Source organism: Silurus meridionalis, chromosome 16 (assembly GCF_014805685.1).
Source record: "Silurus meridionalis isolate SWU-2019-XX chromosome 16, ASM1480568v1, whole genome shotgun sequence".
NCBI classification, from domain to species: domain Eukaryota; kingdom Metazoa; phylum Chordata; class Actinopteri; order Siluriformes; family Siluridae; genus Silurus; species Silurus meridionalis.
The window spans coordinates 13,001,182-13,027,878 of NC_060899.1; the positions used below are offsets into that span (position 1 = coordinate 13,001,182).

General features: G+C 38.8%; 1 protein-coding gene and 2 long non-coding RNA genes across 4 annotated transcripts in view; 2 read left to right on the forward strand and 1 right to left on the reverse strand.

Annotated features, from left to right (window-relative positions):
• Positions 1–276: 276 nt before the first annotated feature.
• The window catches only part of syt6a (synaptotagmin VIa), a 74,551-nt gene continuing 48,130 nt past the window's right edge, over positions 277–26,697 (forward strand). The window contains exon 1 of one of the 2 annotated variants that reach the window (XM_046869374.1): positions 277–862. In XM_046869374.1, coding sequence (XP_046725330.1) covers positions 706–862 — 157 coding nt within the window. In that variant the 5' untranslated portion in view covers positions 277–705. The remainder of the gene's footprint in view (positions 863–26,697) is intronic. The other variant, XM_046869375.1, reaches the window with a different exon arrangement.
• On the reverse strand, positions 1,280–10,860 carry LOC124398896. Its single transcript, XR_006928146.1, has 3 exons — positions 10,580–10,860; positions 1,543–1,667; positions 1,280–1,394 (listed from the first exon to the last, which is right to left on the reverse strand). It is a non-coding gene; the product is annotated as an uncharacterized LOC124398896 (long non-coding RNA).
• LOC124398895 lies at positions 1,325–20,680 on the forward strand. The gene is made up of 4 exons (XR_006928145.1): positions 1,325–1,418; positions 17,266–17,345; positions 18,271–18,334; positions 20,636–20,680. It is a non-coding gene; the product is annotated as an uncharacterized LOC124398895 (long non-coding RNA).

The following is a 26,697-nucleotide window of genomic DNA, read 5'->3' on the forward strand; positions in this document are numbered from 1 at the left end:
ATAGGCTTCAGATAATAGCAATTTATTGAATGTCTCACAAACACACATACACACAAGCTCATATACTCTCAGCTAGAACACATTCTTCTCATAAAGAAGGTGCAGAGCTCTGGGGTACAAGTGCCAAGAGGGATACGTACACCTTGGGGGGAGGTCGACCTGAGAAAAACAAACCTACTGGTGAGACGAAAAACAGAGACAAGAGTTTTTCATTACATAGCAAAGGGAGAGAAAAGTGACGGGGAGTTTGTGTGTGTGTGTGTGTGTGTGTGTGTGTGTGTGCGCACACTCCACTCCACACGACTTCATCGCACTGCTGGTCTCATCTGTTGCGTCCCCATTGTTGAGCTCCAGATTTTAATGTGATGCAACAATCCTTGCTTCTGGGACACCCGAGGGCACAAATGAATCATTAAGCCCACGCATTCGCGCACATACACTTATTGTATCCACTCACGCACCCACATACACACATATACACACACACACACACACACACGTACTGCACAGTCTTTGTACGCACACAATCACTGACACACTCATATCTCGGTGCTGAAGATGTTCTGGCACACACGCTCAGAGACATCTACTTGAGAGACAGCCCAGCGCTCATGTGGACACGAGGGTGCAGCTCTGCGAGCTCGTGTGTACCGATCCCTCCGGAGGAGCCCGTCACGGCGCCACGCTGAGGATGCGTCTAGGAGCATGAGCGCCGTCGGCAAGGAGCATGACATGGTGTGTGAGAAGGCGGTGGCCCTTCTAACTGACCTCTGCATGCACGAGAGCCCCCTGTTAGAGCACAAGACCTGCGAGGAGTTCCTCTACCTCATCAACAACCAGGACTACAGCCTAAACCAACCCGGTAAAGTGCCTTTATTATTCAACTCTATTTTTTTCACTAACCACATATTCATTGAGAAACACTTTTTATCTCACATGGATGCAGGATGTATAAATTCCACATGCCAAATAATTCTCTTTTATCTCAACATTATGTCAAATTTGGGGAGCTGCCAAACATGCTGTTCTGTAGACACTTAGTGTTTCAGTCTGTGCGGGACAAGTACCGATGGCTGCATTCGTGGTCTTTATACCCTGTACACATTGTGTATATACTCTATACACTTTAATATGTCAGTATGATTTCTAACATCTATTCATATAATACGTTGTAACCTCAAGGCATTAAAGGCTACCAACAGAAGCCCAGTGCTCTGAATTCCACCATTCAATGGCAGTAATTTGCAATAAGCAAACATCTAAATGTGGAGTCACTCATCCACTTTAAAAGCTTTATTCTTGTAAGGATCATGGTGGATCTACAGCGTTTCCTTGGAAGTCTGGGTGCAAAGCAGGAATACAGCCTGGACGGGACACCGGGCTCTTGTGGGAAACTGAAGAGACACGTTTTCAGGAAGGTGAGATGGAGGTGGCTCAATGAGAACCTGTGAAACTCCACCTAACGCTTAAAGTTAATGGTATAAAAAGGTATAATTAGGAATCTATTGCATTATTACATTACAAATATTTTTGCAGCCTTACTATGAACTTCATTGGTAGCTTCCAGACGTTGCTCTTCTTAAAACCTTTCTACAGGGAAGCCATCTCTTCTATGAATCTACATAGATCCTTTATTGTATTGGTAACCAGGCTGAACGTTGTCCTGACTGGAAGTAAAACCATAGCAGAGCAGATCCTTAGTCGTGGCTTATCCAATCATATGCATTTTTAAAAATGATTATTCAGACTGCATATTAGAATGAGAAAAGTTTTGTCCTGGATGGAACCTTTTTTCCCCTAATAAATGTATACAGGTAGTCCCTAACTTACGATGGAGATGCATTCCGATGACTTGGAAATATTGTAAGCCAAGACATGGCCAAGCTTACCCAGGAGTCTTAAAGAATGGTGATCAGTAGGGGGCAGTATACTGTAATAAGTTATTAATTTAACAAATTGCAGTGCATTATTTAACAAAACAGAGCAATTACCATTACCTTACAGGGCATGTGAATGAGTGCCGGGTCACTAGTAGAGGGCGGAGCATCTGCTGCTGCATTTGCCTGTCGCACAAAATTGTAACTACTTTTACAATTTTGCTGTATCACTATCGTTAGCGTAAGATCGGAAAATAGTAACTCGGGGACTACCTGTATTTAAATATGATCTGACTCCAAGTTAATTATAAAGAACAAGAAAGTTTGTGTTGTATTTTTTATTAATACACTGGTAAGAAGGGTTGCCAGAGTTGTGCTTTTTTTAAAAAACAAACCAAAAAAACCCCTGAACAAACCCCCCATCAGATTGCTAATTGTGCTCGAATTGGACTGGAACAAGTCCAACTCTTGCGTTATGCACCTGCGACCTTGTCCCTGTACACTTTTACTAGAAATTGGACTGGAACAAGTCTAGAATTGGATCAAATCCAAATGTAGTAAAAAGTGTACGGGAACGAGGTCGCAGGTGTAAAAAAAAACATCTAATAGATCAAACCAATTTCGCCAAACGAAGGGAAAGTGAGAACTATATAGTGCAAGATTGGGAGAGGGAAAGAGGGATAATGGAGTGGATAAAGGATCTCCTAGGTGATGATAAAGACGGAATATTGCAGACATGGGTGGGCACCATGGTGACCCTGTTGTCCAAGCAAAGAATGAACGAAAATAAGAAAAATGCGTCCTCTTTTTTTTGCGGTTCACTTTTGTTTTGTGTGGCTGTTCAGATGTAATCTACTCCGACCTTCAAGAATGGTGCTATTTCATGCAAGCTGGATATTAAGATAAGATTTTTTTTTTTGTAGGTAAACAAAAAACTCACACTTATGGTCTATTTATGTGACTCAGGAAGATGACTGTTTTATTCAAAGAGCATACCCTGGATTGCAGTGGTTTAGCACATTTTATCCTGCAGTCCTGAAATTTTCAACTGCTTTGGGCAGTGTTGCTGCGTGACTAACTGTCTGTGTCAGCTGTGTCCAAAATTTGATGAAAATGCCTTGTGAGGCAGAGGCTAAACCCACTTCTGACAGATCCGAGCTTCTCTCGCCTCCCTGCCACACGGGAAGCAGCTGCTGTATTCCTGTGCACTATGGGGAAGGGATATACTTGTACTAAACTACAACTTCTTAAATATTAAATAACGTTAATATTAGGAGAATTGCCATGGGTAGCGCGGTGTCAATGCCATAATCTAGAGCAGCTATTTTGGATTATTTATTATGACCATTCTGTTGGCCGAGTTGTGGTCAGACATTACTTTCCACCTGTGTGGAAACTTTAATGAGTTTTTATATCCTAAGGCCAGCATAGTATAGAATACAACTGACTTTGAGCTGTATATGGTAGAGAGCACACAGTAAATTCATAGCAATTATAGAATTTTTGGAGTTTGGCATGTGTGTTTGGCAAACCAAATGTATTTTCTGGGATTTTTCTAAGCTCATGCCTTTATTCTCATGGAGGTGTGCCTGAGAAAGAAAATGTCACTTTTACTTATAAAGAATAAATACGTAGCTCTGACTAAAGCTAATATTCCGAAAGTATTTGCACTGTGTACCAACTAAAGGGGGTAATACAATGCCACAAATTGTACAAGCCTGTATAATATCTGTGTTACTACACTGGATGATATTTTCTTTTACAAATCCAATATGAATCACACCACGATGCCTCCGAGGACTGTTTAAAAAAAAAAAAACACAGAGAGGTAGAAATGCCAACACTGTCAGCATAAGGTGTGAATTCTGGCTCTGGCAGTTCCTCAATCTCAGCTACATCACTCAAGTTCCTAATTGGTCTCAGCAAACAATGTGAATAAGACTTGCAGTTCCATTCATGCAATTCTGTTATTATTATTATTTTTTTTTGCATGTACCAGTCTGTCATATTTTGTTCCAGTTTTCCAAAATATAAGTTAATAGCTACATCATCCTCATGAACATTGTCTTCATTTGAGCTTCTTATCCGAGTACATGATCGTCCCCAAATCTGCTGTTTAACATCTACATGCAACTAAATGCCATGTAATCCAATCTGACAAGCTTAAAAAAAAAAAAAAAGCCTAGCTGTATTGTTTTGTCTGCAAATGTGTTCATGTGCACATCATTTGAACAATGCTTCGTTTGAAAGCAAACGCCCTTATCCAGAAAGACCTACAATTATCTCATTAAAGCAACTGAACATTTGAGTGGTAAAGACCTTGCTCAAGGACCCAAAAGTGGCAGCTTGATGATGCTGGAATTTGAGCTCAACAATTACGATGCAAAATGCCTTTAACCACTCAGTTACAAATATTCACACTTGATTAAACACACTGGATATATAGTAGGTCAGCTATAGTCATGCTAAACCAGGTTTTTTTTTATAACGCTATCATGAGCGATTAAAAGAAAAGAACATGCTTGGACAAAAACCAAGTGTGTCACTCCAAAATAGACATGGGTCTGAGCGTCTGTGTTTTGCAGGAGAGATTTACTACATATAAGCAGATTGCTAGCTGTCAGATCCTGTAAGAAATGTCATAGCACTCAAGCAGCCAAGAGAACCGTGCGGGGAAGTGGATGATTTAGTGAAAACAAGAAAAATACAAGTTACAAAGTGCCATCTGGCTCCATTTATGTACAATTCTTTTTGATAATGTACTGTTTCATTTAATGGTTAAAATTGCAGTGCTTTCTAGGGGTTATTTCTAACACCAGGGCCGAACCTAGAAACACCAAATAACCAGTGTTATGCTAACAGACTGTCATTTCTCTTAGCCAAAAATGACACATAGAGTTCTATGCTGTCTTTTTCTTGCAACAGCTGGTAATAGTAAAATCCTGGGTTTTAAAACCAAGACTTGAACATGACTTTGAAAAATGCGAACGCAGTTTTCAACATGAAATCTCTAGGTTCTCAAACTGAACTGTCAATCATCTCAAGAGACATGTAAAGCTTGTAGAGTGAAAAGGCTTAACCGGATGAAGCTCCTTTCTGACTGTGTAGCAGAGCAAACCTCACAACACTGCTACGAATGATTTATCAGGAGTGACAAACCCGCCCATTTATAGTCTGCAGATGTCTACAAACGATTCACTTGCAACAAATATGTAACATCCCTTTCCTCCATAAACCAGCAAGATCTTTTTCAGATGCTCAACCCAGACAGAAAAGCTCTAATCTTGTTGAAAAAAAACCCCACGAAACCCCAATGTGATTGGTGGCTAATTGCAGGTGCAGTGCACCGTTGCAACAGCTGTCTTTTATTAGTCCATATCTCATGCTTAATGCCTTGCATTAGATTTTAATACGACCAAATTTTTTTGGACATTAGCAACCATAGACCATTCATTAGGTTCTTGCTGCCTGCTGCTTTGCATAAAACTGGATAACAACTGGACAGCAGGCAGCTGTGCACTGCAGGCAAAACATCAAAAGCAGAACAAGGAGAACATCAAATAAATCATGCTCCTCTCCCTGTCCAAAATAGACAATACACTATGTGTAACCCGTGCTCTGTGCTTTCTTCTTCACCAGTAAGCCTGCGGCCAGCCTGCACGCTAACACACAACTGGTCCTCACAGTGGTGACGGCAAACCCAATGCAGCAGCGGCTAATTTGCATGATTATTACGTGTCTTTGTGACACCGGTGTAATTGTTACTGTGGTTTTCCTAGGAGAACAAGGCGTGTTGTCAGGAGACAGATGCCCGAGAACCAATTTGAACGTTTTAAGTACATGCTACGCTTGATCGAGAACATGTTAGCCGACTCACTGATCTGATACTGGAGCATGCAAGTATGCTGCACACATACAAATGGCTGAACTGGCCCACCTTTGAAAGCCTAAATCCTCAAGAAGAGTCTTGTACACAAGAGTAGTGTAATGCAGTGTGCAGAGGTGTACACCATGTGAATTAAGGGCACAAATAATAACTTTCAAAATAGAACAAACCTTTTATGGAAATTCACAAAAAAGTATAATAATGTTTTTTTTAACCTACCAGTGGGACAAGCCATAATGTCAAGAGCACATCAGAATGGGGAAAAAATGGTTCTTTAGGTGACCATGGCATGGTTTTTGGTGCTAGACAACGATTCGGTAAGTGCTGGAGTATTGACAATTTTCGTTCCATTTCGTCCCACATAGATTGAGCTGATTGTACTCAAATAAGCACCGTTTCTAGTCATGATGAGCAGAAAAGCATGTCAGAAAGCACAGCTTTAGGCAGATACACTACAACAGCAGAAGAGGAAATTGGTTCTCTAGGTGGAAAGCGTAAACATTTTTTTACTCAAATAAAATAACTGTTACTTCAATAAAAGTATGAGTTATCGTTCTAAAAATCTACTCAAGTAAGAGTAAAAAGTAGCTCATTTGAAATTTACAGAGTTCATTTTTTAACAGCGAGGGGTGGGGTGGAGGATTCTAGTGTAGTTCCAAAAGGACATGGAGATATAAATCTGAAACTAGTTGTTTTTAATTTAATGAACACCTTTACAAATTTAAGTGCAATAACAAAAAACACTGCAGTGATATGAGTTATGCACTGTTACATTGTCATTTATATGAGATAATGAGAGAAACCGCAAATGCTGATGCGTTACTTTCCACCTCTGCCTGATTCTCTGCCGGATCATTTTAAACGTTCAGGTTGGTGCTGGTGGTGTAACAGTATAGGGTATGTTTTTTTCGGACCCCATAATGCCAATCAAGCATCAATTGCATGCCACAGTCTATCTGACCACTCACATTCCATTATAATGGATATTTTCAGTATGATAATGCAGCATGCCACAAACCAAATGTTCAAAAATGGTTCCTTTAGGGTACTTCAGGGCCTCCCCAGTCACCAGATCTAAAACCAATGTGAATCAATGGGAAGTAGAAGAACGCATGATTCGTAGCTAGATAGTTCAGCTGACAAATATGCAGCAATGTAACTATTCAAGAGTAGGGGTAGTTATTAAGAGCCTGGTTAAGAGCCTGGTAATGTATGTGGTTGTACACCATCAAATGTTGTACCAAACATTGCGTCCTGCCACACAATCACAAATTGACATGATAATTTTTTTTCTGCAGTCTAATTTTGACGATCCGATCTCACGGCCATCTCTACTCTATTTCACATTCAGTTTCATCAGTACCTCCCACTTCCCTTGTTAAAAATCGCAAGGTCATTTCTTGCTAGATTGGTGCTGTAATGAATGACAATATGCTTCCATGAATAGATTATAATGTCTGTCTGTGAGTGAACCTAGTGTCAGAGCTAGCTTTCTATATCGAGAGCTCCACTGGTGCGTTTTACTTTTAATGGTTTCTTAGAGAGCACCAAACCAAACCAATATAAAAAAAACCCTTCAGCATGCTAGGTCTGTGTACCTTCTGGTCATTCAATTTTTATCTAAGAAAGACAATTTGAAATATATTTCAGATCCAAACTATATAAAAAGAAAACAAGTAGTTTTCCTGTTTGTTCGTGGAGGCATGGAAAAAAAAGAGGGATTTGGGAAAGGGAACTTAAACAGAAAAGTGCAAGAGGCCAGCAGTTTTAAATCAGAAGTGGGCGGAGCTTATATAGTCTATACAAGAGTTGCATTACCTGATACGTGTAATTTTCTTTCATTAGTTGTGAGTCTATTAGTAGATTATAGATTAGTGATTAGATTAGATTAGTGTCTATTTTACAAAGATTTTTATCGTATTGATTTAAAGAATATTTAATGAAAATCGTTTTATATAAGGTCACTTACACACAAACATATGCACATGGGCCGTCAACCAAAATCTTCATAATAATAGAAATACAATTCTTCCCCATATATACCGAGTGACAGGTGTAGTGTGAGACTACACACCAAACATTACATTTTTATCCAAAAAAGAACTGTTTGATAGAGAGGTAATTGGGTTTGGGTTGTGCTGAAGATTCCAATATTGAACATTGTAACTAGGCAAAGGGAATGTTTTCTGACTCAGAAACTATTGTCTCTCAATGTCCTAACTTATTATCTTGACTAGAAAAGAGAAGCATTAGAATGCAGATCTCAGTGATTGGATATCTATGTAACTTAGTCTAAAGAAAATCGATTTAATTTCTATTTTTTTGCAGGTGCATGCCTATTTATTTCCTAGAGGCTTAGAGTGTAGTTTCTATAAATAGTTTGCCAATAAAACTGTTAACAGTGTTGAGCTACGAATTCAGATCATGTCCACATCACACATCGGAATGGAGAAGAAAGTGAATGTGGTTTTGGTTGCCAGACTGGGATTGGAGTATTTTTAAGAATTTTTTTTTTAAGAAATATATATAGAGTGCATGGCTGTCTACCTCCGCAGACATAAAGGTAACAAGCGAAAATCACATTGTCACAGAGCAAAGTGTGCACTTTATTTATTGCAGTGCTATCGCCATTATTTTGTGTTTTTGGCTCAGTCTTATCAAGAGGTATCTACACTTATTACATAGCCTAAGTGTTCTGAAAGCAGTTCACCTTACAGCACTTCTCCCTCAACTTTCTCCCTCCCTTTATCGACACTATCTTTATCCGCCACGCCAGCTGATGAAGGTCCTACATTTTGCAGCGTCCGTCTGAAGGGCCTGTTTAATTTTTTCGCAAAATATTTCTGCGCCTCCATTGCGTTTCTTCTCCATCTCTCTCTGACTATTTTGACAGATACAGTACACACTGATTCTGCACGCTCACACAGAGAGCCCAAAACGAGAGTTGTTTAAAAAACGTCATTGGTTAAGCCCAATATCAATTACGAAAAGAACCAATGGGCTACTGATTAAATGTCTCATGGGGTGGTTTGACTGACTTTTTTGACAAATGCCTTATACTGCCGCAAAGACCCCAGTGCCATCAACCAGTTAAGCAGAATAAAATAGCCTGTTAAGAGTTTTATCGGCAGATCAGATAAAAACAGTATGAGATGTACAGTATCTGACCAAAAAGTACGTCGGCCCAGCAGGAAAATTCCCTGTCTGACTAATGGTCAGTCCACCCCTGCTTACACAGAAAACAGTTTGATTGTTGATTAAAGAGGTCAGAAGAGAATCCCCTAGTTTGAGCGGACAGAATCCAAGCCATTGCGAGCAGAAAAGCATGTCAGAAAACCCCACAATTTTATAATTTAGGAGGAAATGCTTGAAATGGATTGCCAACAAAACTGTTAATGTTAAGCGATGAATGAAATATTTTCAATAGCAAAAAAAGAATAATATGGAGCAAAGTATTGCCTGCTTATTGCACCTAAAAGCAGCTGCATAGAAAAATCAGCTCAAGTGAAAATCAATTCTAGTGGGTTTTTCACTCTGCATAATAGCTTGACAACTCTTCATTGATAGGCTATATGAATCTACAGTCTGCGACTGAGCGATCCAAACCATCCTGAACATCGCTTCTGAGTGAACTATTCTCATTCATTTTTTTGAACACCGTTCCAGAAATATTGAGTTAAAAAACGAGATTGCAAACATGGATACATATCAAATCTAATGTGGATGCTAAACATTATGTTGATGTCTTTTAAAAAACAAGGACAGCTTAGCTCTGAGTGCGTACTTATCACAGCAAGCCCTGGAAATAACATTTAGGGGGTATAAATAATTTAGCTGTGGAGCTATACCACATGCAGATGATCCTATTTAGGTAAGCCTTGGATTGATACATCTCCTAGTAGGTCATGGATTAGACCAAGTGAAAGCAGAGTTGGTGGCCAGCCAGAGACAGATCTATCAAAGAACAAAGGCTTCATTTAATTGGCTTTGCGTGAGCTCATGGAAGAATTAGAAGTTACACAATCGCTTGTTCAGGCTTGACTAGCATACCTGGTATAATTTTGTCAGCTTTGTTAACACAACCAGGCTGTTTACTGCCTAAATTGTCCCTTGGCTTGCTAGTCCATAACACTTCAGTCATTTCCCCCAGGCTATGCTGCACCAGGGGAATTGTACTGCTTACTTTGCAAAGACAATTTTCATGTCCCTCAGCTCCAACTTGTTGGTTTTGCAACAACTGTATCTGCCTTCAGAGATTTACACCCATAATTAGACAAACGTTGGCAATGGTTAAATATTGTGGTCGCTCAAGATGGAGAGAGGTTTTCATGAACACAATGAAACCACTTTCGTGTCAGACATTAGAAATGGCTGATTATTTCCAAAGAATACCATTAAGAGTTCAGCACCCAAACATGCCATTGGGTTACTTGTAGGAAAGGGGATGTGCATTAAAATTGAAAAACACATTATGCTGTCTGTGGCGATTTAGTGATCCCTAGTGCACAGCCCAGAAATCTACAAAAGCTTGAGGGTAATTGCTTGACAGGGGCAATGAAGGAGTCGGTGGCATTAGCAACACCTTCTGCGCTGATTGACTATGAGCATTGCAATTAAATTAGAAGCGAACACAACCGCCTCCTAAGGCCACGCACGGGGCAGGGCATTAGACAATCAGCAGTTTGAGCTTCTTGTTAGGGTTTTTTCAAAGACCTTTTTACGATCTGTACACTGTAATGGAGATACAATAGCCATTAGGTTAACTTCATTACATCGCACGATGTGTATAAAAAATATTAAATGGAAATTTACATACCGTACTTATTCAAGGCTTCTGCTAGTATACTTTCAGCTGCCAGTCTCAAGTGTATATCCCATTTCTAGAACGTCCTTGATATGATTGCTCCAACGTGATTAAAATTCGCCTGTTGTGCTTCGGGTAATTGGACATGATTTGGAAAGGAATACTCTGTCTTTGCATAGACCTCCACGGCTCACTTTGACACGCATTTCTCCATTGCTTGATCCAGGAGCCAGCTGGCAGAAGTATGCTCTGGATCCAGCACAAACATCACCCTTAACTCATTCACCAAACACCTACACACCTGTTTTCTATTTCTAGTCATTATCTCAGTGTGTTTAATCAAGTCACATTTACTTGTACTTTGTGAAAAAAAATTTTTTCCAGTTCTGGTTTTGTTGATGATTTTACTGGGTTTGATATATATATATATATATATATATATATATATATATATATATATATATATATATCTATCCCATAATTACAATATGTACTTGTTAAGTGGTTGTTTGACTATGATTGATCTGACCTGGATTCTTTTTTGGTAATAAATATTGGACTTGCATTTGAATTTGTCCTTAAAGGAACCGAACAGAAGTCATGAAGATCTTTGTACCCTGAAGCTTTTCCTGCTCCCAAAAAAATGCTGTTCCATTCCATAAAATATGCATTACTGAGCTCATTTAAGCTCAATTATTTGAAGAAACCTTGGAAGTAGTGTAGTTCCTGTACCAATCGCTAATACCCCCAAAATCTCCCAGTTCTAGTATATTGAGGCAAACTGTTGCTATAAATCACAGACAAAAAAAAATGTAGAGTAAGCATTTTTTCACTGATGCTTATACGTGTTGTATATTTAATCATACTGTCACCACAATGCAGATCAGATCCCAAGTTTTTGCAATCAATCTCTTACGCTGACTCCTGGCTTATGTGAGGTTAAAACCAAGTGTTTTACAGCACTGAGAATGCATCTGCCCAGTGGCAATTTAACATTGTTAGCGACGTTATCACTCCAATTTCCTGGAATCTGTTGTGTTCGGGAAGCTGTGTTTTCTATGAAAGTGCCATTTGGACTCCCCTTAGGGGATGTGTCTCTCAAACGAGCACAGGCGAGACGGCAGCACACACGAGATGAGAACAAATGGAAGCTGCGTCAGGATGTATCAGGGCTTCAGCAGACAGGAGTGGCTTTAGGATAAATCGCTAGGCTTATTGTAAGGTAAAGAAAGTTCGTAGATCTGAGAGAGGGGTGGGGTTTGGTATACTGAATTTAAAATGCGGGGAAAAAAAAATTCACTCAATGAAATTCTGTAGAGGCATCGAGGGTACTTGCCAATAATTCGGATTTGATGAAAAGATCAAAGTCTGCAAGACATTAACCAGACTTGTAAAAAAAATTGCAGGCAGCAATTAAACTCAAGGTCAGTTAGAACGATCCTTTACCAAATCAGCATGATTTCCTTGGTCATTACCATACATTAGCTCGATCAAGTATGGCACCACTGTACATTTATGGTGTTCATCATTTGTAAAATAAGCTTTCATGCACTGTGTCAGCTGACTGTGTCTTGGTTCAATTAGATTCAATTAATTGCTCATGATCTAAACAGTCATAAGATGAGTCATAAGAGACATAAGAGATAACTGACTGCTAGTTCATGATTAAAGCCCAGATAACAACCGCTCCAATACTCACATATCCAATATGCAATATAATGTAAGATTCCATTTCATTATGATTGGCTATCATGATGTAGCAGGAGCTTCACTGCTAATAGATAATTCACGTCAGAGAAAGACTAATCGTAGGCTGTTTAAAATGAGCCTGAAAAAACACCAAAAGGACAAGACAGATGCAAGTTTTTTTTAATCATTGCAGGGAACATAACTCTCACAACCCTTTAAAATATGAAAAAAAAATTTATTCAGAGCTGTTGAATACTCACATCTGATTAGTCAGAATGTGGAATCACAGGTTTGTGCCTTTATGATCTAATTCAAAGGTGTATGATGGATTGTACATATACATCTACATCTACATATACAAAAAAAAACCCAGATGTAATTATTGATATGGTGAGGTTTTCTGTGCGTAGACATTATTTAGTATTACTAGAACGTCTCCAGTCTCAGAGCTCAAAACTCAAAAGAGTCAAAAGTTTAAGTTTTCCATGAGGCAAAATCTTCAGAATGTAGGTCTTTTTGCTTTTTTCTGCTTTATGAATTCCAAGAGTGAGAAAAAGAGAGGCTGGGAAAGAAGGAGCTCTTTATAGTCGCTACAAGAAGAACCCTCCAGGACGTTCCATGAAACAAGCTACAGTCGTTTTTTTTTTAGAACATCATTTGCCCGGGTTTTTAATCCATGACAAGTAATAGAAAAGTATGTACTACTACATATGTAATGTTAAGATGTAAAATAAAGTATAGAGTAACCTTTAAAGCACTCTAATGATCTTAAAATATTGAATATAAAAATTGGAATCCAATGGATCTAAATATTGATTGCTTTGTACCATCTCCCATGTTGAATTATTGAGTCAGATTTGTAAAGGCTTCAATGTTTAAATTTGTGGTGTAATTCATTATCGGTCAGCAGTTACGGTATTACAAGTGAAATATATGCTATATCATCAGAAAATATATTTATATAATTATATAATGTTAATAATCATTGCACCTAGAATTTTGAAATTATTCTAATATGTAAATATTCTACGTAGAAAATCTGGGTACTGTAGAACATTTATATATCTATTATAGTTTTTCTATTATAACAGTGTCATCTATCTATCTATTTATTTACACTATATGGACAAAGGTTTGTGGACAAATGGCTATAACATTGTGCTTTTTAAACATTCTATTCAACGTTTTGTTCCTATTTGCTGTTATAATTGATTAAGGGTGAGGAGGCCTGGGCTGCAATCAGCTTTCTAATTTATCCAAAAAGTGTTCAGAGGTCAGACTTTACTCAAGAGCTTCCATTCCAACTCATGTAAATATGCATGTCTATCTTCATGGAGCTGGATTTGTGCACTGGGGCATTGTCATGCTGGAACAGGTTTGGGTCTCGTAGTTCAAGTAAAAGGGAAATAGTACCACATCGTATATAATTGTGAAGGACATCCTATATAATTGTGTACCTCCAACTTTGTGTGAACAGTTTGGGGTAGAACCATATATGGCTGCAAAAGTCAGGTGTCCAAATACATTTGTCCATATAGTGTCTGTCTGTCTGTCTGTCTGTCTGTCTGTCTGTCTGTCTATCTATCTATCTATCTATCTATCTATCTATCTATCTATCTATCTATCTATCTATCTATCTATCTATCTATCTATCTATCTATCTACTGTTTCCACATTTACATGTTTTCCAATTTCAACATATCAAAGTCTTTAGGTTCAAGTAATGTTCCAATGGTGCTGATGAGAATACTTGAGTAAAATAATGGGCAGTAAGTTCAAATGTAAATAAAATAAGGCTATAACTTTGCAGTTATGAAGAATCCCATCATTGATTGAAATATGACCAAAATGCACCTATGTGCTTTACTAACCACTAGACATACAGCAAACTTGTCAAATAAATACATTTAAAGCAAAGTCACATCTGGTATTTTACAACCTGGAAAACTGTGAAACAGTGTATGATGTTATGAGTTATTACATTGAAGTTTTGTTATTAAATAATATATAATGATATTTTAGTAAAGGACTTTCAGAATACTGTAAGAAAACTATCAATTTAAATACGTGTAAATGTTTAACTGTACAATATACAATGTTAAACACAGTTTGAGGCACCCATCTGTGTTTCTGATGACAAAATCACTGTAATGTAGCTGTTAAATATGTCATGCCCTGTGAATTTGCTCTGTTAATATGGCTTACGGGAAGCACTTCTTATTCTTTTGGAAATGATTAGGCCTGCAATCGTGCTCCTAATTATACAGACCACACAATCATAATGCAAACCTCACAATGGTAACCCATAGCGCTAAAATCGCTCGATAAGCTGTATGTAATCATCTAGAGAGGCCTGACCCTGGAGTCAACTCAGTGCCGTAGTGGTTCCGGCCTCTAACCATTTTAAGCTGATGGATTCAATTTTGGTTGCTGGAAGTGGAAAAAAATGCTGGTATTCCTCCATGTGTGTGTATACGTTAATGGATTTAGCTGAATATGAATAAAAATTCTGTAGAGAATGCTATAATATATATAATATACTGTACAATACAGTATATGCAGAGAAAAAGTTAATGGACATCTGAATATAAGATTGATATGTGCTTTTTGAACATCCCATTCCACATGTACTCCCCATTTCCTCCACTCTTCTGGGAAGATGTTTCACTCAATTACGTGCATTGTGGAGATTTGTGCTGATTCAGCTGTAAAGACAGGTGCTGATGTAGGTGAGGTGATGAGGCCTGGGGTGCAGTCAGTGTTCTAATTCATTCCAAAGGCTTTTAATAGGGTTGAGGTCAGAGCTAAATAGCAGGCTACTCAAGATCTTCCACTCCAACCCATTTACAGCATATCTTTATAGAGCTGGCTTTGTGCACAGGGATGCTGTCAAGCTGGAACAGGTTTGGGTGTCCTAGATCAGGTAAGGGTTTTCCTTCCATGTAGTAGGAAAAGTGCGTGTCCTGATATTTTTTGTCCATATAGTGTACTTTTAGTGAACATCATCTATCATTGGTCTGTACGGCTAATTAATTGACAGTTGCCTGGTTTCTGCTTAGTCACGTGTTTAAATAAAAATATATGATTATACAAAATATATTGAACGTTTTCTAGATGCCGAGAACTGCCACTTCCATTAATGTGGGTGTCAAAAATGCTGTTATCGGCTAGATTGCTTGAAATTTGATTCTGTACTGAGACCTGGGTGAAGTGAGGTCCCAGGAGATGATGAAAGATACCAGTACTACTTTTTAATCTTTTTTTTTTTTTTAACTGTGGGTAACCGAAAATAAATGCAGCAACCATAGTGGGTCATCATAGGTACCATTGTTACCTCAGTTTTTAGCTGGGGTATAGTGTGTGTGTGTGTGTGTGTGTGTGTGTGTGTGTGTGTGTGTGTGTGTGTGTTGGAGTGGTAGGGGGGGTTCATGTTTTCCGAATGTTTATGTTGTTTTCTGGCAGGTTTTCTGGTTTCCGACCACAGTGGCACCAGTAAGTGGATTAGCTACTCTGAATTTCTATACGTTGTAATCTTCCACTTTTGAAAGTCTGGATCTGTAGCCAAAAAAGCTTTTATTATTAGCTAGAGATAAAAAAATTGGTTCTGGATTTCCTGCAAAAAACCTTGCCATGGCAAGTGCTATGTTCAAATTGACTATGGGCTTGAGTCACTGCAATAATAAATGCACGATTCAGAGACACAACAGAGATTTTATGATTGCCTTTCTGCACAAGAAAACTTGTAATTAAATCCAAGATAATAAGTGTTTTCATTACTGCATCTATCATAGCCTGAGTAAAGGCTAAACGTTTAAACCTCATGTATACTGCATTTAACAAAACCAAGTGAAAACAGAGCTTCTTTCACGTTTGTTTGCAATGCCTGAATGCTGTTTTTAGCAAAATAATATATTCCTTTATTGAAAGGTAGGGTGCGGGGTTTGAACAAAATGTTTTCCTGCACTTACTTTCATATAATGACACTGTGGTGCGAATTTAACTTAGATTACTGCAGATAAAAATCCCAGTTTACCTCTTTGCGTCTTCCTAGCTAAGTTTAGCGTGCAAAAACAGACAATCGGTAAATGTTTAATGTTAAAATACCGTCAAAATATGTCAAAATACCGTTTCTTTTCTTTCTCTTTAAGGGTTTACATTGTCAATGCAATATAAAAAGTTTGTATAATTATATCAGCAGTCAGTTCAATATATGAAGGTAACAGCAGTTTACTTGTCATGAATGGATATATATAAACCGAGTGAATATATTTAGAATGGGAATAAAAAAAACAATCATTGAATACATGAGATAATTGTCAAATAAATACTATAAAGCAATGACTAAATTATACATAAAAATTTTATAGTATAAAATATGGTGTACTGTACACCATGAGTGCATTTGTTTTTCCTATATAGTGGATAAAACTGGAAATTCCCAAGCTCTACAGCTTTATGGGCGATATATCTAAATATTGTTGTGTTAGATCTATTTTAAGTAAATTTGCTTGAAAATAGTGCCTCGATGCTGACTGTCGCTTTCTTTTTATTAAAAAGCTTGGAATTCGCTGCGTTGGCAAAAAAAAATAAAGTCTTGAAATATATTAAGGTTCACAGCAGTGCTAGGTGGAAAAAATATATATATATACAAAATATTCCAGCAAATATGGTGCGAATTCAACATAGCACTGTTCGGATCAAAGCCGGTCTTTATTAGTGTAAAATACGTGTGTCGAGCGTGAACAGGGGATCGTTGGAAATTCAGCTGCTGCTAAAGGGCTTAGATAAACATTAGAGCAGTGTGCTATCATTAATTATTTATCTGTGCCAGCTGGGACAAAGCATCATTATTTTATTATTTCAGAGCTTTTTGTTACTTGTTAAAAAAGTACAACAGCCATAGTAATTTAAGCTGACGTAAAAATATACTGTGTAGAAACTATACAGATGAAATTGCAGAGAATTACAGCATCACGACTTTTTTTTTTGTGTGTGTGTTTGATTAGCAGGTGATTGCCAGGATGTTCTTTCAATGACTATTGTGTAATCCACGGTATCATCTTGAGAGGAACAAGCACTGATATACGAGGTAAAATGGGCAGAAAGTGAGAAGAAGTGATTGAGTTCATTTGTGTGTGGTAATGGTGAAGCGCTCGCGGTTATTTGTCTGAAACGAGCTAAACGCTCCATGAGAAAGATCTTGGTACAGTCCACTCCAGTGGTCCTGTACTGTATGAACCTGATTTTGCTGTAATCTTCCCACTAATGCTCTTCAGTGTGTCCTCAATCATCTCCGGGAGAAAGTGTAGTGGTGGAGAGAATACAAAGCACACTGGCTCTAGTAAAAGTACTTGCGGTCAAGAAAAGTAAGATGTAAGATGAATGAGTTGTCGGGTAAAAAATCCGCTTGAACGATTGCTTTGAAAATGACTTGAGTTGAGTCTACTAAATAATTCTGAAAATGTTATTGTAACTAACCAAATAAGCTATGCACCAACTACATTTCCAACAGTATACAAACAAAGGAAATTTTAGCCTGGCTAGTCATTTGGGTTTCAGTAGATATTTAGCTGTTTTTAGCTACATAGTTAGACATCTAGTGAGGATTTCACTTACGCATAATCCTGAGCATTGCCTACAAGTTGTAGCAGCTTTAGACATATTTAACACAAATTGCAAGCTCTTCTAGAAAACCTAAGTTAAATATAAAGCTTCATAGCTAGCTAGCTAGTCTAACTTGTCTACACGTTTCCATGGATTGAATGCTGAGTTGTAAATTGCTGATGTTTCCACAGGTTTTGGTTTAAAGATTTCACAGATTTTTATTATCATTATCATTTAAGACTTGTTAAATAGGGACATGGAGACACATGTGTCTCTACTGTCTCATACAACACTGTTGATGATTAATCATTTGGTGCCTATGATGTAGATGTTTTGGCAGACAGTCGCTTGGGTCATAAAATTAAATTATTGAAACATTGTAATAGTTTTTTTCTTTTTTATCTTGGCAGATTTTCAAATGCAGTATTTTTCAGCAATCAAAATAAATGTAGCCAGTTGAAATTTTACACTAAGGTGAGTATAATGTTATAATGGTGTATATTATTATTATTATATATTATATATTATATATATTTTATTATATATTTTATTATATATTTTCTCCTCGCTAAACTGTTTCTCAAGCAGATGTTCTCAGCACGACTGTTGCTACGGAAATATCTACTGTAAATATCACAACACTGAGGCGTGTCCTGAGAGTCACATAGAATATAGATTAACATGGCAGAAGTAGAGCTGCTTCTTCCTGGAGACTGAACTGGAAAAAAATGTCTGGCTTTATTGAATCTTTTTTCTTCTCTTTTTTTTTTTGCACTACAAAGACCTGTTTGTGAAAGGGCCATGCGTTAGAAGTCAGAGGGCACTTCAGTAGAACTATCTGTACATGTTGAATTTGCATAGCATCATATTTTTCCCATTGCTTCATATTACGTTGAATGAAATTAAAATCTGATCACACTGCATTATAAAAGGGGTGAATCTCAGTAGATGCTCCATATGTATCTTTAATGTATCGTATCGTTGTCTATGCATCGAGATGCGAATCGCAGTGGTCTCAGTTATGGAGATGCACATCCATATAATATATACACGCACACATAAAACACACAGTTACAGTAATCCGTGTATTTACATACTGTAACATAGTATGTTGTTTTCCATCCCCGGTCATGGGAGATTTCTTTGGTGCTTTCAGTTTACAAAAATACCCATTTAAATAACTGTTAAATTTGATTCTGGCAAAATCCCTCTAGAACAAAAAAACCCTCCCTTTCTCTCTCTCTCTCTCTCTCTCTCTCTCTCTCTCTCTCTCTCTCTCTCTCTCTCTCTCTCTCTCTCTCTTTCTTTCTCTTTAAATCTCTTTAAGATTCTTCAGCTGCAGAAAGAGCTGCTTCAGTGCTTAGAGCCCAAGGTGACAGAGGTATTGATACATGAATCATTAAGAAGAGGAACAGACTAAGCTTGGGCATGTATGACGTGATGCCTTACTCTGAAATAAGCTGGGACGCCTCATATTTATTCAGATCGCCTCTTCGTCTTAGTTCACATGTTGTCACCATATAGGATTCTCTATAGGAGGCCTTTAAGAGAAATTCCCACACAGGTCCATATGGCGAAAATAGATTAATTCTCATTGACTTGGTTAAGGTTCTCCTTTGTGGGCAGCATAGTGCATAACCTTTATACATTTTTAATACAAATCTAGGTTTTAATGTTTTTTTCTCCATATATCATAGTCGTATATAATTACTAGGCACATCATAGCGCTTCTTTGGCATAAGGTCTCCAAAGGGTTCTGAAATGCTGTATCTAAATTGTTCAAATAGATATCTCAAGCATGAAAAATGTAACCTCTTAAAACAGATACCTTACATATACATATATTTCTTGTTTTTCATTCATACATAAACCATGAACTGACCTGTTTAGTCTGGTGCTAAGGCAGTCATTAAAACTTTTGCTCAGTCGATGCTCTAGTGCATTTAATTTACACTAGAATTCGGATAAAGGCTCAGTCCATCATGTTTTATGCCTCCCACCCGGCTCACTCTATGTTTTCCCATCTCCCCTTCGGCAAATGTTTTTTAAACTGTTGTGTCCCACACTGCCCGTCTCAAAAATAGCTCATAGCCATGGGCCGTAGAAACTGACTAATGACTGTATTGCCTACGCTACATGTACTGTACATGTTTCCTTCCCATTTCTATACAGGACTCTGTCTATTTATGGTCATCCAGTACATATTACATTATATTGTACCAAAGCTATAATGATCTTACTGATCATTTAGCTATTGAAACAAAAGCTTTGTTCTCTGCTATATATAAACCATGGGCATTATTCCCTCTTTTCTTCTTATCATGAATTATTTACTGTATTTGAATTGTATAATATTCTTTACACACAAGAGTAAACGATAGTAAGCCTCGCACCAAACTGAATTGATGTTACAGACGTTCAATTTGTCGCTTTTGAACATCTTATTCCACATTTAGTCCCCATTTACTTTTATAATTATATCCACTCTTCTCGAAAGATGTTCAAACTGATTTTGTAGTGTGTTTGTGGGAATTTATGTTCATTCAGCCACATAAGCATAAGATCTGGTACTGATGTATGGTAAGGAGGCCTGCGGTGCAGCCTAATTAAAGCTTTTTTTAAATTTGTTGAATTGACATATAGCGACCAGACTTAACTTTATGGCCAACAATCAGGCATTAACATTATGACCACTTGCCTAATATTGTGTTGCTCCCACTTTTGCTGCCAAAACAGTCCTGACCTTTCCAGCATTAACAGTATTAACTTTTTCAGCAATTTGAGCTACAGGAGCTCGTCTGTTGGATCGGACCACACGGGCCGGCATTCTCTCCCCACGTGCATCAATAAGCCTTGGCCACCTGTGACCCTGTCGCCGGTTCACCACTGTTCCTTCCTTGGACTACTTTTGATAGATACTGACCACTGCAGACCGGGAACATCCCAGAAGAGCTGCAGTTTTGGAGACGCTCTGACCCAGCCGTCTAGACGTCACAATTTGCCCCCTTGTCAGATTATTCAATTCCTTACACTTGCCCATTTTTCCTGATTCTAACACGTCAACTTTGAGGACAAAATGTTCACTTGCTGCCTAATACTGTATATCCCACCCACTAACAGGTGCCATGATGAAGAGATAATTAGTGTTATTCACTTCACCTGTAATAATATTATAATGTAAAAATGTTATGCCTGGTCAGTGTATATAACCGCACTTGTTGATTTGCACAATGCTACGATGCTAAACCGCATTAAATAAACTGCTATACTGCTGTGCACCTGTACTATGCAATAACAATAAAGATGTATGTATTTATAACCAGTTTTCACTCACCACTCACCATTAATATTTTATAAGGCAAAAGAAAAAACATAGCTTGTCATGTTAATGAGAAACTTCACAGCCCATTCATTCAAGTTCATACAGACTTTTTCTCACGTATTTTCCAGAAAGAAATGTCGAATATCTTTCGGAAATCTCACAAAAAAAATTACATACCTATTTTACATTTTTCAATTTCCATTAATTAAGTCAAGTCTGTATTGCATTAATATGAATATATATAATCTACAGTAAAATTGTTATTGTAACTTTTATAGCTGGAACTATTATAAATTTTGCTCTAATATAAAAATAAATAAACTAAATGTGCTTTATACTTGTCACATGTACATGTGATCTTTTTTCTTATATACCAGAGATGTTAGGAAGCTGGTGTTGAGAGCGCAGGGGCAGCCATTGATACAGTGGCCCTGGAGCACAGAGGGTTAAGGGCCTTGCTCAGGGGCCCCAAGATTGGCGGCTTGGCGATACTGGGGCTTGAATCCCTGACCTTCCAATCAGTATCCCAGATCCTTAACCACTTCCTGTGGTAGCCTTACTAATATCCTTACTAACCAATAAAAATTTAACAGCCATGTACTATAATTTGGTTTAGATGATGATAATTATTTCATTGAAAAAATGCTTAACCATCATGCGTTTTGGAAAATGAAGGGGAAGATGAATGAATCAATAGGTTTTAGGATTCACTTTTGTGTTTCCTTGTTTAGCAAATGGTGGAGGTGTGTATGTGGGCAAACCTTCAGCTCTTTACTATATACTGCAAGTGTTCATTTGGCAGGAAACAGTTTCACGAGAAACTATCACCTATTTTGTCAAAGGAAGCGGTTTGAGATTACAGATTTGAACGTTAAAAATAAATAAACTGATGGATTTCCAATAAGAGCTCGGTCATTGCTTTGTCCATCCTAGTAAAGAAAAAGCAATTTCCTTCTACACTGTAGAACCGTTTGCTCCTAATTTGCATCGCTGTGCGTTTCATTTACATCATTACGCCATGCGTTCCGCAGTGTAACTCCAGAGCAGGGTGCAGGAGATACAGTATAATGCTGGTGCAGCTGATAACAGAGAGATTGGTGGGTGGGGGGATAGTAAGAGGGAAAGAAAAAGGGGAGGAGAATGATCTTTAGGCTTCTCTTGTCCTATGCTAGAATGAATGCAGTAGACAGAGAGATGGCAATCAAGGAGGAAGCAGGCTGTGGAGTGGAAAAGGGAAACGGAAGCCACTGCAGTATGTTCTGACTCACTTGGAGGCTGTAGACTAGAGCCAGAATGCTCAGGCTGGAATATTGAATCTAAGCAGCCGTCAGAAAAAAACAAAACATAAAAACACCTCCTCTTACAACAACGCTCGTCCGGTCCTGTGTCGCATGCAGCAACACATCCTCGAATGCTCAGCAAGAGCGCAAAGCCTGGGGAGTGCACGTGGCTTCTTTTCCCTCTCTCCTTTTATGTGCTTACACTCTTGCTTAATCTCATTTAATAAACACAACAGTAATCAGTCCCTTAGGTGGCTCGGCCTATTCATACATGAGGCGCATTATTCATGATGTTTCCCCTGAATATGCATAAGTTCTTTTTTTTATCGTTTCTTCTAACAACAGTCTTGAGCTGTTGCTTTATCGGCGGTCGAGTGTGTAACAGGTTTGTGTTGGTGTGTGTGTGTGTGTGTGTGTGTGTGTGTGTGTGTGTGTGGGTGTGGGTGTATGTGTATGTGTATGTGCTCACACCCTGGGGATTATGAGCCAGTTATTGGTGGTGGTGTGTGTGTGTGTGTGTGTGTGTGTGCATGGACGATCTGCCCCCCAGGATCTTGCTGACTGGCTGCCTCACACTGCCATAGAAACGGTATTCAGGAGCGCAGGCTCATTTAGTCTAGGCACTGGCGAGCGTGAGCATCGCAAGGAACGCGGGACAGAAAAAGACACACAGAGGCAAAGAGTCAGAAAGAGAGAGGGAGACCGAGGAAGTGAGAAAAGTGCGAGCACAGGGAAAGAAAGGCAAACACCGGTGAGTACAGATCATCTGTCTCACCTTATTTAAACGCAAGCAACGAGCAGGTGCTTGAATGGCATTTGTTGCAGTGTGCATGTGGGTGTGTGTTTGTGTGTTTTTTTCCCTCTCTATGTTGTGTCTGGTTAGATCAGAAACAAAGAAACAAAGTGAAGCCTAAAGCTTTTGGAGGGTCCTGGAAGATATGCACTACAATTTTTTAACTAATCGAAGTACTTTGTGCTCAGTTACTTTGATAGAAGAGTGTGTGCATGTGTGTGTGTGTGTGGGCATGTGTGTATGTGTGTGTGTGCAGAACAGCAAATTATGTGATGATCGGTGCCAATGCTCTTCATTGTTTTGTCTATTTCAGCTTGGGTTTTATCAAAGTCTTTATCTCAGGGTACTTTACAACTGACCGATGAGGATCATGTGAATCTATTTAAGCCGTAATGTTTTCCTCATATGCCCTTTAAAGTGGCTCTGTCAATATTTAATCAAAAGGAAATACTTCACAGTTTGCGTCTTTTGCTCTTTGCTTTTGGCTTTGCACACACACACACACACACACACACACACACACACACACAGATATGCAAACGCACACACATTTCCTTTATGTTTTATCTTCCATTCTGCTTATTGATTCCACTCAGCTGGTAAATGTACCAAATCGACCGATCTTGGACCTTTGCGTGCCCAATGTGCCATTCGACATACGATGACATTACAAGTATATATGTGTGTGTGTGTGTGTGTGTGTGTGTGTGTGTGTGTGTGTGTGTGCATTTGGGTTTGTGCCCAAAGAGAGCAGTCATGTCCTCAGGGTGTGTGCACTGCCTCTTTGGTTCTACCTGCTGTGTAATAAGAGTTGCTTAGCTCTGTGTACCTCATAGAGTGTTTATCTCTCTTTCTCTCTCTCTCACACACACACACACACACACGCACACGCACACGCACACGCACACACCAAACATCTGCACAGAAAGCTCTCCTTTTACTCTGTCCTCTTCTGAAGAGCTTAAACGTGCTGCATGTCAAGCATCGCTACAAGTGCAAAATTGGCGAATTTTTGCACTCCAAGATCCCTCACTACGTCTGGGCCTTCATAATTCAGAACTTTTCTGAACACTTGCGCAACCCGAGGAAACCTGCGTACCCTGTGTTCTCCCTATCGCTTTTTTTCCCTCCCCAGTCCTAATACAACCAGGCGAATTGATTTTGTTGAATAATGTATGGTAGCCGACGCTCCATGCTGGATGATACACTGCAGCTCTGTGGATTGCAGGTCTATAAAGAGCTGAGTGGGATCGAGCACAAGTGTGTAAGTGATTTTCACCTGCTGCATGAAAACACACCCGGAATGTAATCCACCATGGCTTGTGGCACAGGGCCAGGCTTGTGGTCTGCTGGGCGCACAGGGCAAAAAGCCATCATGGCTGACATGATGAGGTTGGGCAGACTGACCATGAGGTCACTCTCTCTCGCTCTGTCTCTCTCTGCAGCAATTTATTCGTTTTCTCCCATCTGATATTTAGTTTGCTATTTCTTACTTTTATTAATGCTACTTTAATTACACCGTACACGTATTTTATTTCTGAGTCTCAATTCCACGTTTCCTTTTCTCCTTTTACTTCCTTTCTCAGTTTTCTTGTCTCCGGGTTTTGTTTCATATATTATTTTCTACACGTACACTCTTACGCTTTTACTTTTTACTTCTGTATCCGTCCATAGAATCAGTTCTCCTTCGTTCCTTCTCCATCTCTTTTCTGGATTGCTTTTTTTTGGTTTGTTGTTCAAAAAGGTTACAAGACGTGGGGGAAGCAAAGCGAGCAGTTCTCACAGGTACTATAGCTCAGGCCCTGCAGTGAGTTTCCCAGGCTCTCGTTAAAATGCTATGCGAGCAGATCGAGCTTCGCAGTGATCCCATGTGGCAGCCGAGTGCGATGCGCAAACACACACCAGAGCGCGGAGGAATTGCACAGCTCTTATAAAGCTGCTCGGCTGGCAGCTCCGAACACTGCTTGGGATCCGTACGAGACGTCTGCGTGCTCCCTAGTGTCCTGTTAAAAGCGCAGTCCATTTCAATGCTATTCAGTATGTAGCGAAAAATCAATCGAGGACATAGCAGGGGATCAGTCTTAACTGGCTCTGGCACAGGATTAACAAATAGTTGGAGATCATGCTAGACTCGGTGATTTTTTTCACACTACTGGTGTGATGCAGATTGTCAAAATTGATCGGTATCTGTAGTGAGCTCAGTACTCCATCAATCAGAATTGAAATCGGGAGTCAATAAGTTATCCGGACAGAATTAAGAGTTTTACATTACCGCAGCATGTAGATCAGTGCTAAATTGAGCACGCGAAAGAACATGTACACATTGTAGCAAAAAGCTGCTCCAAAATCTCCTGCATCCATGATCGATGCTGATTGATCAATCTTTAATGGGCTGTGGCAAAGCGAGCTGCGTACAGATTCCAGTTTAGCTTCAAGGTTGCGTCAGAGAGGGTTGTTTTTTTTTTCCCAATACAGAACTTGCAACTGGACTTGAAGAGTTTGGTAAACAGTGAGGAATAAATCACTACAGGGAGTGCTGTTATAATCAATAATAGGGTGTTGTGAGACAGCCAAACATGAAGCGAAGATACATTTACCACCCTATTAAGTTTTGAATAACAGCCTACCTGGAAGTATATTTTGCCTTTTATACCACAGCAATTACACCTTTTATTTAATACATCATTATTTTAGATTTGGTAATAACTGTGTGTGATGTTGTGATCGTTGAATAATGCCCATAAAAAATGTTAGCTCCTGTTATCTCTTATGTTATGGCAGCAACAAACCTTGTTGCTTGATATTGAAAAAACATAATTGTCATGTTGCATGTAACTTGAGAGCCCTTCTGTCAGAAAACGGAATGGACACTGGAGACTCCTTCTGAATACTGTTAAATAAACATCTCAGAGAAAGCTTTAATAAAACCGTTTTTCGTAGACCATATGCCATAGAAGTGCCTCCAGAGATGCGCTATAGAAACAAAAACATTTAAAAAGGATACTAATATAGTTTGTTTTAACACTGGGACCATTCTGAAAGAAAATTAATAAATCCTTCCTGACCAACCAGAATTTCGCTTTGGCTTGCTGTATGTGCTACTAATGACTTTACACGCCATTGACTTACATGTGCCTCGGCAAAAACGTGGCACCAGAATGAGCTTGGAAATGTGTGATCCCTCGTCAATACCGTCTGATCCCTATCGGATAATATAATGCGTTTCTCAATGCAGAAAGTGTGAAAGTAAGCAAAAATAATTTTATTACATCAAAATTGTCATGATACTCATGCCACAGATCAGGTCAAAGGTCCGAAAAAGGAGAAAAGGCGAAATGCCAAGTCAGCACTGCTATCGATTAATTGTCCAGCTAATAAGATTAAAGGGATTTTCATATTTTGCATTTGCATGGTCAGACGTACGTTTAACTCCTTCCCCAAT